The following is a 17,910-nucleotide window of genomic DNA, read 5'->3' on the forward strand; positions in this document are numbered from 1 at the left end:
GGCGCACGGAGATACTCCTCAGACGGGGGCAGGTGCGCCACAAAAGCATCGACCAGTATTCCACAAGTCCTTTCACATTAAGAGGTCTATTACGCGCCTCAAAGAACACGTGCTCGCACATTCGGGGCCACGTCATACAGATAAAAAGAACAACTAAATGTTTTTGTGATTAAGAAATAATTCTCGAGTGCGCTTGTTGGCTGTCATTCGCTTGGTTGTGACGCAACCAAAGTCTCCGTAACGGATCTGCGACTAGGCGCTGCGCTACACTGAACACTAGATCACGGATTCCATTCTCGACCACAGCGGCTATTTTTTCTAACGGAGACTGGTAATGGAAACGCCCGTGTGTCGAGATGTCGGTGCACGTTGAAGAGCCGCAGGTGGTTTAAATTATTCCGCAGCCCCCATTACGGCGCATCCATTGCCAGGTGCAGCTCCGGCGCATTGAAATTCCAATTGTTTTGGGAAAATGACGAGACGGTTTTGCGACTGCGTCGGGTAGCGGTGGCTGGCACAAATTGCCCTCCGAGTGCTCAGGGGGCTCGGTATGCAGTAACGTGCGCATTATTTTTTGTCTGGAACACCGACATAAAATATCTGTCTACGCAGCTGTGCCTCCTGGTGTTCAATTGGAAACATGACTTCCGTATGCTACGTTGAATCCACGATGCCAAGCAAGGCTATATAGACTCCTTCCAAATTTCGCATAAATTTCGTAGGGTTGGGAAGTTTGAAAAATTAGAAGGTAACGAGATATTCGGGTAGAACAAAAATATCAAGTTTTCCATGAGGCACCTAGGTTCCGATACCATAACGTTGCTATGAAAGTTGTTTGTTTTGGTTAATAGGGACGGGTGGAGAATTACATGCATGGCCGAGAGGGATATATTTTTCTTGATTCGCTAGGCGTATAGCATGCAAGTCATTTTAAAGACAGACATACGGACGGACGGACGGACGGACAGACAGACAGACAGACAGACAGACAGACAGACAGACAGACAGACAGACAGACAGACAGACAGACAGACAGACAGACGGACGGACGGACGGACGGACGGACGGACGGCTGTATGGGCGGGTTTGGATTGGGGGTGAATGGATGGACGACAGATTGGACGGACCGTCACAATTGTCATAATTGTCATAAAACGGGCATAATTGTCGCCAAGAACATCGTCATTGCTGCATCGTTTTCGTCAACGGCGACGGCGAATGGTTTACCGTAAATCAAATCACCCACGTTGACTAATTTAATTACGGAACTATGATATCTTAGTCATCACCAACTAGCGCCGCCCATGAACGGACAGGAGACGCTCCTTGTGTGTGGCATCCTCTGTCGAAGTGTACGCTCAACATAACCTTGTATCTGAGCTGTAAGTAGTGTCCTATCTGCTTTTCTGGCAGAATTGTGGTGCTATCTGTCGTGTTGTAGCCCTGAAACTGCAGATCAGTTTCTGTGATCGTCTGAAAACTATTGTTCTTATCGCAGTTATTTTTATGCATGTTAGGATATTAGCGAAAATTTGTCGTTCGTGCGCACTAAAATGCATTCCTGAGGTGGCCATGTTTTTGTTCTTTTATTATACGCTCTTACGAAATTACTTTGGAAGAGGAAGTAACCGTCAATTTTATCGCCGTTTCCTACGCAGGATTACGAGGCCTGGGCTCCGCTGGGTGGCGACAGCAGCGCCCTCCTGTCTCTCCGGGCTCAGGTGAGTGAGTGCAGGCGGTTCTCCGCCTTGCGAGCATACAATAGAGTCCCAAGATTTCCCTATTTACAAGCAGTGTGAGGTAAAGTTCTCCGTTTCCGCGCTCGACGTGGCTCGTTTTCGGAGCAGACAGCGCTGAGGGTTTCCTTCTATTTTCTTCGCCTTTTTAAGGCAAAAGCCTCAGGTTTCTCATCAAACGTGAAAGGTGGCCGTACTCGTAGTCGTCGTCGGCGTCAACACGAATAGTACCAAAATAGCCACCGCTACACCGAGAACACAAATTGCGCTTGTTTGGTATTCGATCCTTTCTCGCAAGAGCAGCAGAAGGGTTAGCGTTGTGGTTGGAGCAGCTGTGCTCTCACCACAGCGCTAACCCGGCGCATTGGCAGAATGGAACAAGAATTGGCCTGATGCGTGCGCCATGACACGTACGTGCTCGTGACGGCACGTGTGTAGAACGACTGCCAGCGGAGGAGAGCTTTGAAACATAGATAGATAGATAGATAGATAGATAGATAGATAGATAGATAGATAGATAGATAGATAGATAGATAGATAGAGAGAGAGAGAGAGAGAGAGAGAGAGAGAGAGAGATAGATAGATAGAGAGAGAGAGAGAGAGAGAGAGAGAGAGAGAGAGAGAGAGAGAGAGAGAGAGAGAGAGAGAGAGAGAGAGAGAGAGAGAGAGAGAGAGAGAGAGAGAGAGAGAGAGAGAGAGAGAGAGAGAGAGAGAGAGAACGTTTATTCTAGCTGCGGTCACTGAAGATTGGTGTCTGTTGGTCTGTTGGGCTGATCCTGAAACCAACCAGCCTAGAGTGTGAGATTACGGGCAATGGCCTGGGCAAGATCGCTTCCCGACAGGCCATTGTGAGCCGGTGTCCACATCAACTCCACCATCTTTCCATGCGGTTTACTCCGGAGGATGGGAAGGCTTCAGGATAGATGGTTCCCCGTGTAAAATGCAGCAGGATCAGCTTGGTATCAGTGAAGATCCTTAGCGGGGTTGGCTGCTGTGTGAGGGCCAGCGCAATGGCCGCTTACTCTACTGTCGTGGGGAAGGTTGTCAAGATGGTGAGCGGGCTGAAACGAGTTGTAGTAGAGTGTCGCATGATCGCCAGAGAGTGATGTCGGCATTCGCCCTCATCGCAGTACGCCTCTTGTGTCCAGTGCCCCAGCTGCCGGTCCAAGGGGCATGTACGGGATTGGCGGCGAGCTGAGGTGTAGATGGGGTGCATGTGTCGGGTGAAGGGTCTTGCGAAGATGTGGTCCCGAATTTCAAGGGGGACAGGTGCGACAGATTTATCTTGGTGACACAGTGTAATCCCTGGAGCAGCAAGAATAGGCTTGTCCACTTCCATTAGCGATTGCTCTGTGATGTAATATATACCTCGACTAATTCGGAGGTGGTGTTAAACACTCCGAGCTGGAGCAGACAGACGATCCGGGGATGGGTTAGTGTGGAGCTGCAGCTCTGACTGTTGGAAGCTGTGGCGTGAAGTGCGACCAGTCTGCCGTAAACACGAATGTAAAAAGTCTGAAAACTTCTAGGCTTTCGCCTCCAAACCCCGTAAAGAGACTTTAGTTCCAGGGGAACTTTTTCGGTACAATTTGTCCTTCGTCGACAAATACACGATAGGTGTTTCCACGACGCGAAAGTTTCCTGTAAGTGCTAGCTAGTGAGTTCAAATTAACGAGAAAAGAAAAGCAGCCCCGAATGGCAGGGGCTGCTTTTGGCAGGGGCATGACAGCATGGCAGGGGCATGACAGCGCTTGCCTCCAGCGCTGACGTCTGTGCCTCATCAACATTGTTAGTAGTTCATGCATTGTTTCGTTCAGGCATGCACCACCGAGTCGGCCAGTCTACTCATAATACTGTAGCCGACACGGTGTATTCACTTATGTCCGCGTCGTCATTCAGCGCACAAGCCAGCGTCCTTGTACGTCGTGGCTCCTCAGCCATCATGACAATCTGAGACGTCGGACGAACAGTCTTTAAAGCAGGACTTTAAAGAAACCACCCTACCGGAAATAATACAAATAAACAAAACCTGGCGGTCCCTGTTGTATCGCACAGAAATGCTCCCACAGCTTCGCATTTATGAGGTTTGCGGGAGTTTCTCGTATAAGGGAAACCGCGGGGGAGCTCGGGGAGATGTTCAGACAGCATCCTTGTCTTTGCTTCAATTACTATGGTGGTGGTGAACATCCTCCCCTGTTTGCACTCGTTCAATGGCCGTAAGTTTACCCCGAGCCGAGCCAATTTATCGTAATCCCCTAACTTCTGCGAAGGCACGTGTAATCTGTGTCCTGTCGATCTATTTATGGGCACCAACGCCCCCAAGTTTTCTTCGCAAAACCCACCGAAAGGTGGCCCCTTGCGCTCCCTCGCTGACTGCAGCGGCGCTGCTGTCCAGGACCTTTACACGACGCGTCACACGCGAATCCTTCGGTACGAATTCTTCAGTGGGATCGAGCGCCAGGAAAACGCCTGCGCTTGGCGTGCGCTGCCGTAGGCAGTGACACAATCAGACGTCATTACTTCCCTTCGATTTGTGTGTGTTCATCTGGACACACTCATTAGTCGGCGCAACCGTTAAGAGCACACAGTGACAAGCAAGGCAACAGCAAAAAGAATGGTTCCCAGCGGGATTCGTAATAACGGCGTGCAAATGTGTCTTCGAAGGAATGTAGCCGCAGTGGCTAAAATGGTGCTCAGGGGCATTTGCACAAACGCAAGAAGCAGTTCATTGAGTTAGCACGATCGTTTCGGTTCCGCAGGGCTGAGCGCGTTGTTTGTATACGGTCGTTTGTGCAGTCGAACTTGACAACTGTAACGGGCAATACATACATCTCCTGCTCCCGTTCTGCATTCCGAAAGAGTAAGTATAAATGCGGGAGGATGTTAGAGCTAAGTTCGATCACTGCAAAAAATGAACTGCAGACAACAACAAATGTGGGAAGGGACCATTGCGAGTCCGCCAGTATTGTTTGATATTTATGCGAAGGGAAATAAAACAGGCCTGAGAAGTCATTCAAGGAAAAAATTCGGCAACGTTCATAATTGAGATGGGAATACTTATAAAAGAGCCGAGTTGGTGGGCTTCACTAGCTTTACGTTGACTTTTCTTAAGTTTGCTTATCTTATCGGTAGATCAGACACTGAAGTCGTGAAGAGAACGCGGTAGATACCAACTAGGAGGACAACTGCACCCCAGAGCTTACGTCAGCACTAGGCACAGCCGATGATGATGATGATGATGATGATGATGATGATTGCTATTGGTTTCTCCTTTGTATCGGGGTGATGACATGTCATCTTACCAAAAAGGACTAATATAGCTATGTTTTATCCTCTGGTTTAATACTAGCGCTGCTTAGGGCAGGCACAAAAAGCTTATTAGGCCCTAAATACTTTTTTTTCTGTTACATGTGGTAACTGTCCGAGGCAATATTCCCCTCTCTGCTTATCGTCCACCAGCATTCTAATCTTCTTTTCGTCGCCTCGACAGCCTTGAAGTTAACTTCCTCTGTGCTACCCTTAAATCCTAGGGCTTCTGGAAGCCCAATATTCCCTTCATGTAGATTTGGATTGATACCCTCACATTCTAACACTATGTGCCGCATAGTTTCTGTTTCTTTTCCGCAGACCACGGATACCCCATCATTTTGTGAATACTTCCCAACAAAACTCTTAGTTCATAGGCAACCTGCTCTAGCCTCAAAAAGCAAAGCACTGCCCAGGGAATTATCGTAGAAATTTTCTTTCTGATGTTCAATTTCTCAGCCCTCTACATCTCTAACGACGTTTTAGCTTCCATTTTCTGCCTCCATTTATTCGTTTCAATCTGCCTTGCCTCTTTTTTGGTTACCTTGGCTGTTTTGGATTCTCCACTGTTCTTTCCGTATTTCTTCGTTAGCCTTCTAGTCTTTCTTAACCACTTCGTATCCACGCTTTTCAAGTATAGGTACCTAAAAACCTTAGCTGCCCACCTTTGTTGATCCATTGCTCTCAACCTCATCTCAAAACATATTTTGCTCTGCGCTTCTCTAACTTCAAACGACACCCAGCCCATGTCTCCCTGAACTCCTTGATTAGTTGTTTTTCCATGCGCGCCTGAGGCCAAATGACCTACCGTTCTTTGGTTCACTTAAAGGCCTGATAGAACGTCTGATTTTAAGCAGAGTGCAGCATTCGCAAATGTGAGACCCGGAACCATTACTCCTTTCCATATTCCAGCGGATCACTCACGCGCACTCCCCACACCTGCTCGTCGACTCCTTGCCTCGTCGCCACCTTCCCTCACACTTCTTGGCCTAGCATTTTGCTCCTCTACACTTTACTTTGATGCGCCCAACGAATGGAGCTCGCGCTTAAATAGCTCAGCTGCTAAAAATCTGCTGAAATTCAGATAATTGTCCACTAATGCGTAATGTCGCTTGTCTAGAGGGAGTCCTTCGCAGACAGATTTGGGAATGAGTAGCTAGATACGTTGGGTTATTTCATTGTTTTTAAGTTTTGTTTTGTTTCTTTTCGCCAATGATGCAAATTAATACCAATATGGCGATTAAGTGCCTTTACTTGGAAAATTAAGTATATTTCCCCCGATGCAAGGCGTAGTGCAGGGTTGGTTCGTGTGAAGGCTTTATTCGTATTTCAAACGTTCTTTTGCAGACTTTTTTCGTTTAGTCTTCGGTTTTTGGGGGAGGTGTATAAGATGCACATTTTTTTTTATTTTTTCAGGTAATTGTTGTGAAAATGTTATTGTTTATATTTTACTTATTTTTTGGTTTTTCAATCTTCTGTCTGACTAATTATCCCCATTTAGGCTATTATAACGATTAAATGTGCTACTTCCGCCAATTCTGCATTTTTGTGCAAATGCAGGACATCGAGCGGTCTTGGGTGTGCGTTACCCGGCGAAGAATGCAACGAGTTAAGAAATATTGTTCATAACTACCCATGCGGTGCACCACTCATAAAAATAGATAAGTAAATACAATATCATAAAAAAGCAAGAGTAAATTAAGAGAAGTCAGCCTTTTTTACGATGTTAAAATGGTGACCAGCGAAGCCAGAGTCCGGTTTTTACGCCATCTCCCCATTGCGACTACAGAAGAGAACTGAAGTTCAAAGTGGGAGATGGCAACTTGCTTTGACGAAGGGACCGCCCTCCCGAGGAGCCGGAAGACACAGACACGCGAACGCTTGCAACGCCAAGAAGGACAGGGAAGGCGAGTGTAGGCAAGGCTGACGTGGGTCGCATGACAGCAAACCTTTGAGCAGCTTTTATTTATCTACTTAAGACTGTATTGGTCTTGAAAATAGTGCCTATGATTTTATAAATCTACTCCACGTGTACATTCAAGTGATGACACGTATAAGCATGAAATCTAAACCAGTTTTAATCTGGACAATGGAACCTATTGTTACCCATTTTACTCGAAACGCATATATAGTTTGGTGATACGTATAAGTCTGAGGTCCAAATCAGTCTTGAACGTCATGCAGCTTCGATGGTGGCCACGTGCCAATAGCACACATACACTAGGATGTTCATTTTCCAACGCCTCGCGCAATATAACTCCTCGCGCTTTAAAAGACACGCGACATTTTGTTCGTCGCACACTTTAAAACTAGATAGAACTGCAGAGATATAGTCTTCGCTTGAAACAAGTAGGAAGGAATTGCTCGCAGGCGATGCATTTTTTATTCGACATTATCTCCCTCAAAATTCCAGTTTCTCCGCAAACTGCCTCGATCTGTGCTCAGCGTACGCACTTTTCGCGACTGCACCAGCATCGCATCCTGCCGCAGTTATAACCCGGTCTCCTTAATCCGCGTCTCTATACGCACTTTCACAGCCGATGAGGCGAGATTGGGACACTGGCGCCTACCGCCTCCCGCAATACCGGGCCACGAACGGGACGGAGGAGCGTTGCGGTGCAGCCAGCTTTCCGTTGCTTTCGAGAGAGCGAGAGCGGCCCATTAGGGCGTTCTAGAAAAGTTTCCGAAGCGGCGGCCGGTGCGAGGCGAAGCCCCGCACCCCGCAGCCAGTGGCCCGTGGCCGGCGCGGAACCGGAAATTGGACGACGCCGCTCCCTCCGCGCGCTGCCGCTGCCCGACGCGCTTTTCCTTGAGCGCGCTCATTGCGGACGACAGAGCTGGCTCCTCGGGCTGCAGCAGCGCTTGGGCTTCTTTGTCCAAGGTTAGCGCGCGCAAGCGGCGCGACGAGGGACGACGACAAGCGACGCAACGCCTACAAAAAAAAAAAGACAGCACAAAACGCAGAAGAAAAAACGAAAGCGCCGAAAAGTGCAACGCCTGAGTAGAGCGGCCCGAAGGGCTTGAAGACAACGGCACAAAAGGCACGTGTTGTTGCTCGGGAATGCGCCCCGGTACTGCGGCGCCTTTTCGGCGAGAGGGGAAGCGCTTAGAAGCTGTTCACTGACAAATCTCTGCTTCGAACAACCGGTGGTGGGAAATCATTTGTGACCACTCATCCATCAACTCGGGCGGGGATGTAATACGGGTGCGCGCCTTGTAAGCACTGTCGAAAAGCGGCGGAAGTGACGACGTGACAAAGCGGGTATATTTTGTTCCGGATAGCTTTGTCCGGAAACGATGTGTTGCCTTATGGATACCTTTGCCTTTCGACTGCACATTTAACCGGTATCTTAGCAGCTGAAGTATCTTGAGCATATGCTCAGACATTGGGTGTCCGCCGGAGCTGGTACAGGTACCTAAAAAGCCTTCTTAACAGCAGAGCTGTTTAAGCCGAGACAAATCCGTCCGGCGTGGACCGGAAACTCCGACCGCACGTGACCGCGTGCCTCGCTGCGACCGCCCGGCGTCGTCCAGGCTTTCGCGTGAGCTTACGCCCCATGAGGAGCTGCCGCCTTCGTCGTCATCGTCGTATAGCGAACGGCGCGCCACGGTTCCGCCGCGCCGAAGACGATGACGACGACTCTGTCAAGCCATCCTTTCACGATCCATACGCGGAGACGGCCACCGCACGAAATGACAAAAAGGGGAGTTCTGCCAAGGCGAGGACGCGCTACAAGAGGATCTGCCCTACCCGGCTGTGCCGTCGAAAGACGACGACGAAAGGGATAACGACGATTGCTACTGAATAAAAAAACTGTGCATATTTTAATGGTCTTAGCCGTCCAAAGCGGCTTCGTACTGCTGGGGTCCGGCTACTCCCTCTCTTCTGGGATACTCTGTCAGTATAAAAGAAGCTAAGTAGATCCCCAGCTCTGCTTCTTCTCCAGCCTTGCACCCCTAGTGCAAGTTGCACCAGTTTTTTTAAGTACGCTACACCTTTCAGCAGCGCCTTTCCCTAATGATTCCTTAGAGAACCCGGTCGATGAAGCTTGCCCGTGTACGCACGTAGTGTACCCTGATTACGGAGTAGTATCGTTGCAGCCAAAATTTGTAACGATATTACAAATATTGTTTTTTCAAATGCTGAGTTTCACCATTATTTGTTTAATAACGCGTAAGCAATGAATGGTTCACTGACAAAGAAAGTTGGTGTTGACGCCGTGGTCGGAAGCCGAAAAACGGCTCCCGTGCGACTTCGAAGCGTTCTATGGCACGAGCTTCGCAAAAAAATACATCATCTCTTCCTAAAGAAAGTTGAGTGAAGCGCGGAAGCTGAAAGTGCGTCGTACCTTCACTGAAAATGCGTCCAATCTTCACTGGAAGTGATTCCAATCCATCGTCAAACCATCCAAGACCCAAATCACAAACGAAGAATGAACTAATGCGACGATTTTTCGGGCACTAAGTAAACGCATCTACCAACTATTTAAATGTATACCGATACGTGGTTTGTGAGATAAAGATACACTATTGTACTCTTTCTGGATGATCGACGCGTGTGTTGTCTTATCTTGAACCATTCCTGGCTGGCGTTACCACAACACCTCGGGCTAGTTGAATCTTCATAGGTGATCGAAACTGTTTATCTGAGGAGGACGTCATCATCAACGACTCTTCAGCTACCAAACTCTTTAAGGGCGGTTCAAGTGCACTCAGTCAATACACTCACAGTACTTTTTTACGAGATTTTTTTTTCTGCGTTTCTTGAGGTTCAATACACTTTTAGACCTCTTGGGGAACATTGAGATACATACTAATGCTATGCCCGCGATATTATTATTATTGGCCTAAGTGGCGTGAAAGTTTCATTTTTATTGAGATATTTATAGGAGCAACTTGGAGAGTTTCGAATGGCACGCCAGCCCAGAAGTACTTTTTCCACACCACCTCGCCTTCCACAGCACTCTGGGACCTCACAGCAGTTGCTGAATGCATGGCCAAGGAAGGGGATGAGGAGTGTTTTCCCCCGTTGTCCAATCATCCGACTCAAAGTAGAGATCTTCTTACGCAGGATGCGCCTGACGTGTCTGGTGCGCAGACAGAAAGCATGAACAGCGTTAGCACTACCAACCCGGGTCATCCCAAACATTCTGTATTGTTACCGTTTCATTGTGGGCTTGAAACGACCGGTAACACTGATATTAAAAGCACGTTTTTTCCAGGTCCTTGAAGAAATTTTGTATGCCGGCGCTAATCGATACATTACCACGTGGAAACCAAAAGCGTCCATCACACTGCGTTAGAAAAACAACAATAACCAGTAACCATTAGCCTAGCTGTTAGATGCGTCAACTATGGGTACTTTAAATCAGTTAATATGTAACTTGGCGTTGTCACAAGAGACACGTGATCGTTGGCCGAAGCTGAAGGGCGCGGGTTCGATTCCCGGCCGCAGCGGCCGCTTTTCTGATGCACGCGAAAAGCAAAAATGTCCGTGTGTACTAGATTTCGGCGCATGTTAAAGATTCCCAGGTGGATAATATAAATCCGTAGCCTTCCACTATGGCACTCCTCATCGCCTGTGTAGCATCGGCGCGTTAAACCTCGCAATCGATCGATCAATCAATCAATCAATCAATCAATCAATCAATCAATCAATCAATCAATCAATCAATCAATCAATCAATCAATCAATCAATCAATCAATCAATCAATCAATCAATCAATCACACTGGCGGTATTTCATTGTGACGTCCAGGGATGCGTTCAAGAAAATTATTTGATACACACAAGGAAGGATGACTATTACCATGACTAAAAACAACCCCAGTAACCACTGTATGCTCGAGGTTTCTAGCTAGCATACGGATATTCTAAAACATCAAAAGAAAAAAATGACCGAATTCATTGTGAATAATCTATGAAAAAGCACATAAAGGGTGGTATTCACTCACCTTTAGTTTAGAATGGAAGAACTCTTCCAGTCTCAGTCGTGCTGTAAAGGATGGAAAGTTTGGTGGTTGGAGGGTCTCCTGGACGTGCTTGGCGAAAAGTGGCACCGATATGAGTTGAGATCGGGTAGTCCAACCGTCCCAGATGTATTGAATATCACGAGCAAGGAGGGAACGTGGGTGGGTCACTCCGTCTCAATGGTGCCAAATGGAATCTATCTCCTTCTTCAGTCCCTTGTATAGTCGCACCAACGAAGCTCTCATGCGATTAGCCTTGGATGATCCCATCTATGACAGACAGGATCATCTGAGGACGGGTACTGAAGGCTGCTAAAGCGATTACCGCTACAAGCTCTCATCGCACTCGCCTTCTAAGTTTCATTGCGTTAGAAGCGCCTCCTCCCCCATCAGCTCAGTGCGCGTTCAACATGACTCACTCGGACGTAGCTTTTCAGCCATACTTCACTGCCTAGCATCATAAACTCTCAAGGACACCGAGAGGGTGGAGTATCAGCCTCTGGTTCGCCCCTAAGCGTATGCGACTAAAATTGACAGGTCATTGCAGTTGGTTAACGCTGCAGTAGCGCGCTATGTCGCAAACGGCGTCTTTGTTTTCTTTTCTTTCGCTCTGGCAGCTGCTGCGGATGCCGAAGCTTTAGTGAACAGGGTTGCGCCAGCCGAGCACAATGCTGTCAGAAAATTGGGGACCTACACCCAATGTCAAGAAACAAAGATGATTTCTTTTTTTCTTTCCCGGGGACGTTTTGTTCGTGCGTTTCACCTCCAAAGGAGAGAGCCCACGTTCAGAAGCCGGCTTTGTTTTGACCGCGGCTAGTGGACTCCGCGACGGTCGCGGCGGGTATCCGCGATTGCGCGCGATCCCGCGGAAGAATTCGTCTTCCCTTTCGAGGCGGTTTCGGCGGTGCGGCGCGGGGCTTTGTGCGCGGCGGCGGACGGCCGCGTCGTGCGATGCGTATCGACGGAGGCGGCGGCTCGCGCGTGCCGTCGAACCGATACGGCGCGCGTCCTTCGGCTGGCCACGCTTTGTCCCGGGGCCGACAATGGCCGCGCGCGTCGCGTGCTGCTCGCGTGGCGGACAATGGGGCGACTCTTTAAACTGGGCCAGGTTGCGTCAGTGCGAGTGAGCTTTGCGGAAAGTGGGCCGGCCCTGCCGGACACGGGGCGCCTCCGCCCTTGGCGCGACGCTGTGTCTCCTAATGGCAGCCTCTTCGCGACCACCACCGGAGCCGCACGCCGCCGCCGCCGCCGCCGCTGCACTGGACCCCACTCACATCGCCCATCCTCCTCACCTTGCTGGCCTGCTGGGTCAATGGGGGCAACGAGTGGTCCCGGGTCCGATGGTCAAACGATGTCTGGCGGTTAAGTTGCCCCGGGTCGTATGACATCACTTAAAACCTCGGTACTCTGAACAGCGATGGTGTGACAGTTGATAATCTGGGGGTAAAATATGGCGAGCCCGTGCAGCAGTGTTTCATTGGATTGCTATTTAGACAAAACGTAGATCCAGCAGTGCGATTGAAGGATGGCTGGTCCCCGGCAACGCTAACTTGGTCGGCAATGCCTGGGCGTACGCGCTTACCCGAGAACTCTTCCCGGGACCGTCCACGGTGTGGCCAAGTCTGTACCACCCTGGCACTCAAAATCGTTTCAGATCGTAAGGTACGCCGACAGCTAATCGGCACATTCCAGTGAAACATGTCTAAATTCTAATAGTACAGGTTGGCCTTCAGTCCATTTCCACGACTTTGGGGCTTTGTAAGGCAGAGTAAAAACATCATAACGGTGAAAGATTCCGGTCGCTGCATTAGCCACTTATGTTGTTAAAAAAAAAAGGGGGGGGGGGTTCTTAGGAGAGGTTGGCGTTCCAAAAAAATTGGCTCCAATCCACGCTGTGAAAGTGGTTGGAAAGCAAAGCTGTGATGAAAGACTCCCCCAACAATTATACATGCGACGTCACTTGAATTCACACACATGAATCTAGAAAGATTAAAACCAGAGATTCTGCCAGCCGTTACCTGGGATTCGCGGGGGCGCCGCCCCGAACACAGCAGCGTCGGCCGCGGCCGGGCTAGAGCGGCGGACGCCGCCGCTGTAGCCCGGCCGTGCGTCAGACGAAAGAGAACGGAGAGGAGCGTCTTTCGAAGGGTGAGACAGCGGAACCTAGCCATCCTGATGTGCTATCTCTGGACTACACCACTGCGCGACACAAGCGCAGAAACCGAAATAATCCGTCATGTGAGCTCAGCGATTCTCATTTATACCGATTTAAACTAGTTAGTTTAGTAAGTTTGAGAATTGCGAGAAAGCTGACGGAACTTTTATAATCACTATTTATCGGAACCAATTGCTATTTTCGCCTTTTGTAATACCTCTTAAAACACAACCGCATTGGTAATTACGAATTTAGAAAACGGAGTCCCATTCGTGGCAAGCAGTGCGCAAAAGTTAGCGTTTCTCTAGTGGCCAGATGTCCGTATGACGTTTGTAAATTGTGTTTTCCCGCCCTGCAAACCAATCCTTAACATATGTTTGCCGTACGACCACTTAATTCCGTCGGGTGCGGGTTACCATGGAGGTGCTGTCGAACAGGTTAATCAAGTTGTGCGAAGTAAGCGCACAATGGATACGAAGCTGCGCCAAAACAGGCCCAACACCATCGCTAAAGCAGACGAGAAAGCCGACGGAAGGGCCCCGCCGACGCGCCCGCCGGGGTGAGCACGGGGAACGCTGGGTAATAGCGCCCTATCGCCGCGCCATCTACACTGTGCTCCGTGAGTGAAAAGCGCCCTCCGCCTACCCAGCCGCGTTGGGAGTTTCTTGTCCCGCGCGCCACGAAAGAACCGTTGGCTGGTAGAGGTAGAAAGCTTGGCTTTAAAAATGGATACAGCATTTCTGATGGTCGTATCCTAGCCCAGATATAACCGTGGTCGTTTCTTGCTCCCGGTGAAGCAGCCACAGCAATCAAGCGCTTCGTCATGTAAGTCGGGAGACGTCTGTGGTGATTGGTTTATTGATTGTGGGGTTTAACGCGCCGACGTTTCACAGGCGATGAGGCCCTGTGAAATACCTATAAGGAGAGGCGTCAGACAAGGAGGCAATCTCTCCAATGTATGTATGTATGTATGTATGTATGTATGTATGTATGTATGTATGTATGTATGTATGCATGCATGTATGTGTGTATGTTTGTATGTATATACGTATGTATGTATGTATGCTTGCATGTATGTATGTATGTATGTATGTATGTATGTATGTATGTATGTATGTATGTATGTATGTATGTATGTATGTATGTATGTATGTATGTATGTATGTATGTATGTTTGTATGTATGTATGTACGTATGTACGTATGTATGTATGTGTGTGTGTGTATGTATGTATGTACGTATGCATGCATGCATGCATGCATGTATGTATGCGTGTGTGTGTACCCGTTACGAAAGTACGAGTAAGGTGATGTGTTTTAATTGACTGAGCAATGTTGTGCACTGTACATTTTAGTAATTTGAGGAGCAAACGACATATCATAAGTTCAAGACAACTTGCCAATGGAGCGTATAAATAGCCAGCGTGATCAGCACGGGACTAATTCTTCTCGTCACTCATCGCTCTGTGATGTGATTCGCTGCAGTTAACCTGCTCTAAGGCAACGTCACGCCTATTTTGAATGTATCCTTTTAAAGGGTTCTGTATTTGTGAGGATGAAGGCAAGAACAACTTTTTCTTTGTGACAGGAGAGGGAAAAACATTTCTGCCTCACTACGAACTACACCCAAAAGTGACACCACTTGAACGTAGCGCAACAGCAGGCTCCCAACTGACATCCACCATCTTAGCTGGAGCAACACTTTCTGCACTCATTGTTTTCTCCTTTCTTAACGTGAGGCAATTTGGTCATACATTTCGCACTGCTCTGTAGTTAAAGGCGGCACTCAGGTTCTCCAGACTGGTTTGAATTGTATTACGTCAAAATGTTTGAGCTATGCCACGCTAGAGTAGATGATCCAGCGAAGCCTGTGGACGACAGTACGCTATACGTAACGTGGGCACATCGCTGCAATAACCGACACACTCATGCGCAGCCTTCGAAACAGTCACGACAGCAACGACAGCAGCGACTCTGTTATGTTTTTCAAAAGACTGCGCCCCATCGTAATAGCTGACACTTGGCGTTTAAATCATGCGATAGTTGAGGGAGCTTACCGGTTATCATATACGCTTATGCTGGGAAAAGAGGGCGTTGACAACGCTCATACTGCAGCTTTAACTTGCTTCCCACTTACCTTCGCCCACTCTCTCATCCTGCTATTGAGACACTCGCAGTACACACCAATTCGCTCAGAGTCATTTCAACAACAACAACAAACAAAACAAACGACGTAAGCCCTTCTAATGCGTTGTGAATGCTGAAGCATTGATGTCCAGTTGAACACCTGAGACACTATGCTTGTTCCTTCTCGCGTTGTTGAAGGGCTTCGTCCTCTTGGCCATTGAGACGTTTTTCTTTCTCATCCGCATCCGCCTTAACGTTTTCGAATGGCTCCGATCTGTCTTCTAGGCGCTTCGCCGCTGCTTGTGCTGATAAATTTCGCTGCCTGTCATTTCTCTCGTTTGGCTGCGCTCCTCCACTCCCTTACTTAAAGGGGCATGCAGACAAAACACACGTTTGGTTCATTCGAAAGATTGCCTTGTTAGAATCATACTGACTCCACTTTTAAAGCACACTTCGCTCAAATAGCCTATACAATTAGGACAAAAGGAATGGCCATCCGATCAACTAGTTTATTTCCCGCACTAGAACCTATGACGTAATATGCACAGCCGTGCGATTGGCTGAGGCCGGCACAAGGAAACGGAAGTTAGGCAGGGCTTATAAGGTTGCAGAACGAGCTATTTTCGCTTAAATGTAATGCATATTCATTTTATAGCAGTATAATGTGAGGGGGGGGGGGTAAACAATGGAAGTTACGAAAGTACACGTAAACAGAAGAGCCCCAGTGCATACTGCTGCTGAAACTGCGCGCACTGTGCTTGTTATGGCTACACAGGAGTACGGCGCTTTGGGATTGTCCCACACGACAATGGCCGACTGGCGTAAGCGAAGTTGTCTAACGTGACCATGTTAGTTGAGCATACCCCATGTTTCACAAAACGATTACTTCCAACCGCAACAAAAACAAGTCAGGTGCAAATACAGTCAGAAACACAGCGTGGGCGGGTTGCGGTCCTGCGTAGTATGGTAGAGGCATCTAGGAGGACTGACGGTAAATAAGATTTTCTGGAGTCCGCTGCAAACTAAACGGCGTACTACCGTTCGCTTGAAGACCTGTGTGTCCTTGTTTCGTCATCGCAGGCGTCACGAAACACACGATTTGGTGGGAGAATCAAAAGTTTAGCTTACATTTTTAATTTATCAGTGAATAAAGCATCGTTTGCTGCCAGACAAAGGCTGGGGCCACTATGAAACGCCAAATATTTCGAATAAAACCAACTAACCAACTTGTATTTTGTCTGCATGGCCCCTTTAATATACACTGTACTGTCATGGGGGGCCACCTTTCGCTACTGCCGAGTTTACGCAATGGAACGCTTCTCAGGCAAGGGGGTTAGGAACCCTTTCACAGCTTCCTACCCCGACACCCTTGCCAACGGTGGGGTTTTTTTCCCCTCAGTGAATCAGTTAATGCTTTCACAATTATTTATGTACGCACACGTGAGAGTGAAAGAGGAGAGAGGAGGCTGGTTCATTGTGTTGAACAAATTTTGTACTCACATGAACCTCAGTGCCTATGTGAGCTCTTCCTCTCTCAGCACTTCCTCAGCGGTATGGACAAGAAGTTCGCAATAAAGCAGTCCGGCGAAGACAAGGCGCAGCTCTGTGAGACGCAGGGAGCCGCACACAAGTAGCCCTGCGGCAAACGGAAGCAAGCCTCTGCTCTCTCTTCCTGGGAATTACGCCTGCCGGTGCGCCTGTAATGAATGGCGACAAATATAGTTTCGCTTGGCGGAGAGGCCCGAATGAGGAGTAGCGGCCGCGTTGGTAAAAGCGGGATGACTTTCGCACCGCTATAGAAACGAGCTGGCGCCCTCAACGTAAGCGCGAACAAGTCGAGATAGCTTCAAGAGTCGCGTTCGATCGAGGGCCCCACTTACGGAGATGCACGGCAGATACAATATGACTGCAAGCTCTCCGCTTGTACCAGGCGATGTTCAGCGCTGAGAGTAAGCGCAGTATTGTTGGCGTTGGAAACTTTTACACAAGTTTCAATAACAAAGGGCATGTTCTGCTTGCTAAACTTGCGGGAAAAGCACTTCATCTTCCTCCATTATTTACGAGAAGCCCTCAACTTTCGCACTTTCTAACGCCTCCTGGCGTCTTTGCAAACCTTGGCCCACTTCTCGCTGTTCGGGCAACGGGCTCGCAAACAGCATCGTAGCCACAAAAGGGACAGCGCGTGTTGTCATGTGGTCGGTTTGGCCCCCGAACAACAGCGATTCCTGCTGACGCCGGGTCTGCCTTGCTCTGAGCTCACTCTCAACTGCAGAACAGCGGCTGTTTGTCGCGCTTGTGAAAATTCGAGATTTGCTTGAAAAAGTGTCGCAATCAATCAATCAATCAATCAATCAATCAATCAATCAATCAATCAATCAATCAATCAATCAATCAATCAATCAATCAATCAATCAATCAATCAATCAATCAATCAGGAATTTATTCATTTTGTAAACAAGTAAAATAACTCGTCCTTGAATCAATAAACCAGCCACAAATAAGTAATTTCCTCCAATTTTTCGTGGCTTAAACGGCACAGCCACAGCCCTGATAATTTCGTGCTCGAGTGAATGCTGGGAGCCAGAAAATGCAGCAATAATTGCTGTGTATCTTCCCAA

At 48.4% G+C, this 17,910-nt stretch overlaps 1 protein-coding gene across 4 annotated transcripts in view; it reads left to right on the forward strand.

Moving 5' to 3' along the window:
* LOC144144499 (uncharacterized) overlaps positions 1-17,910 on the forward strand; it is a 320,680-nt gene that overhangs the window by 209,201 nt on the left and 93,569 nt on the right. For all 4 annotated transcript variants that reach the window (XM_077675968.1, XM_077675971.1, XM_077675972.1 and 1 more), the window contains one exon: positions 1,659-1,721. In XM_077675968.1, coding sequence (XP_077532094.1) covers positions 1,659-1,721 — 63 coding nt within the window. The remainder of the gene's footprint in view (positions 1-1,658; positions 1,722-17,910) is intronic.

Source organism: Haemaphysalis longicornis, unplaced genomic scaffold, assembly GCF_048455015.1.
Source record: "Haemaphysalis longicornis isolate Haplotype H1 unplaced genomic scaffold, Haemaphysalis longicornis Haplotype H1 scaffold_7, whole genome shotgun sequence".
Classification (NCBI taxonomy): domain Eukaryota; kingdom Metazoa; phylum Arthropoda; class Arachnida; order Ixodida; family Ixodidae; genus Haemaphysalis; species Haemaphysalis longicornis.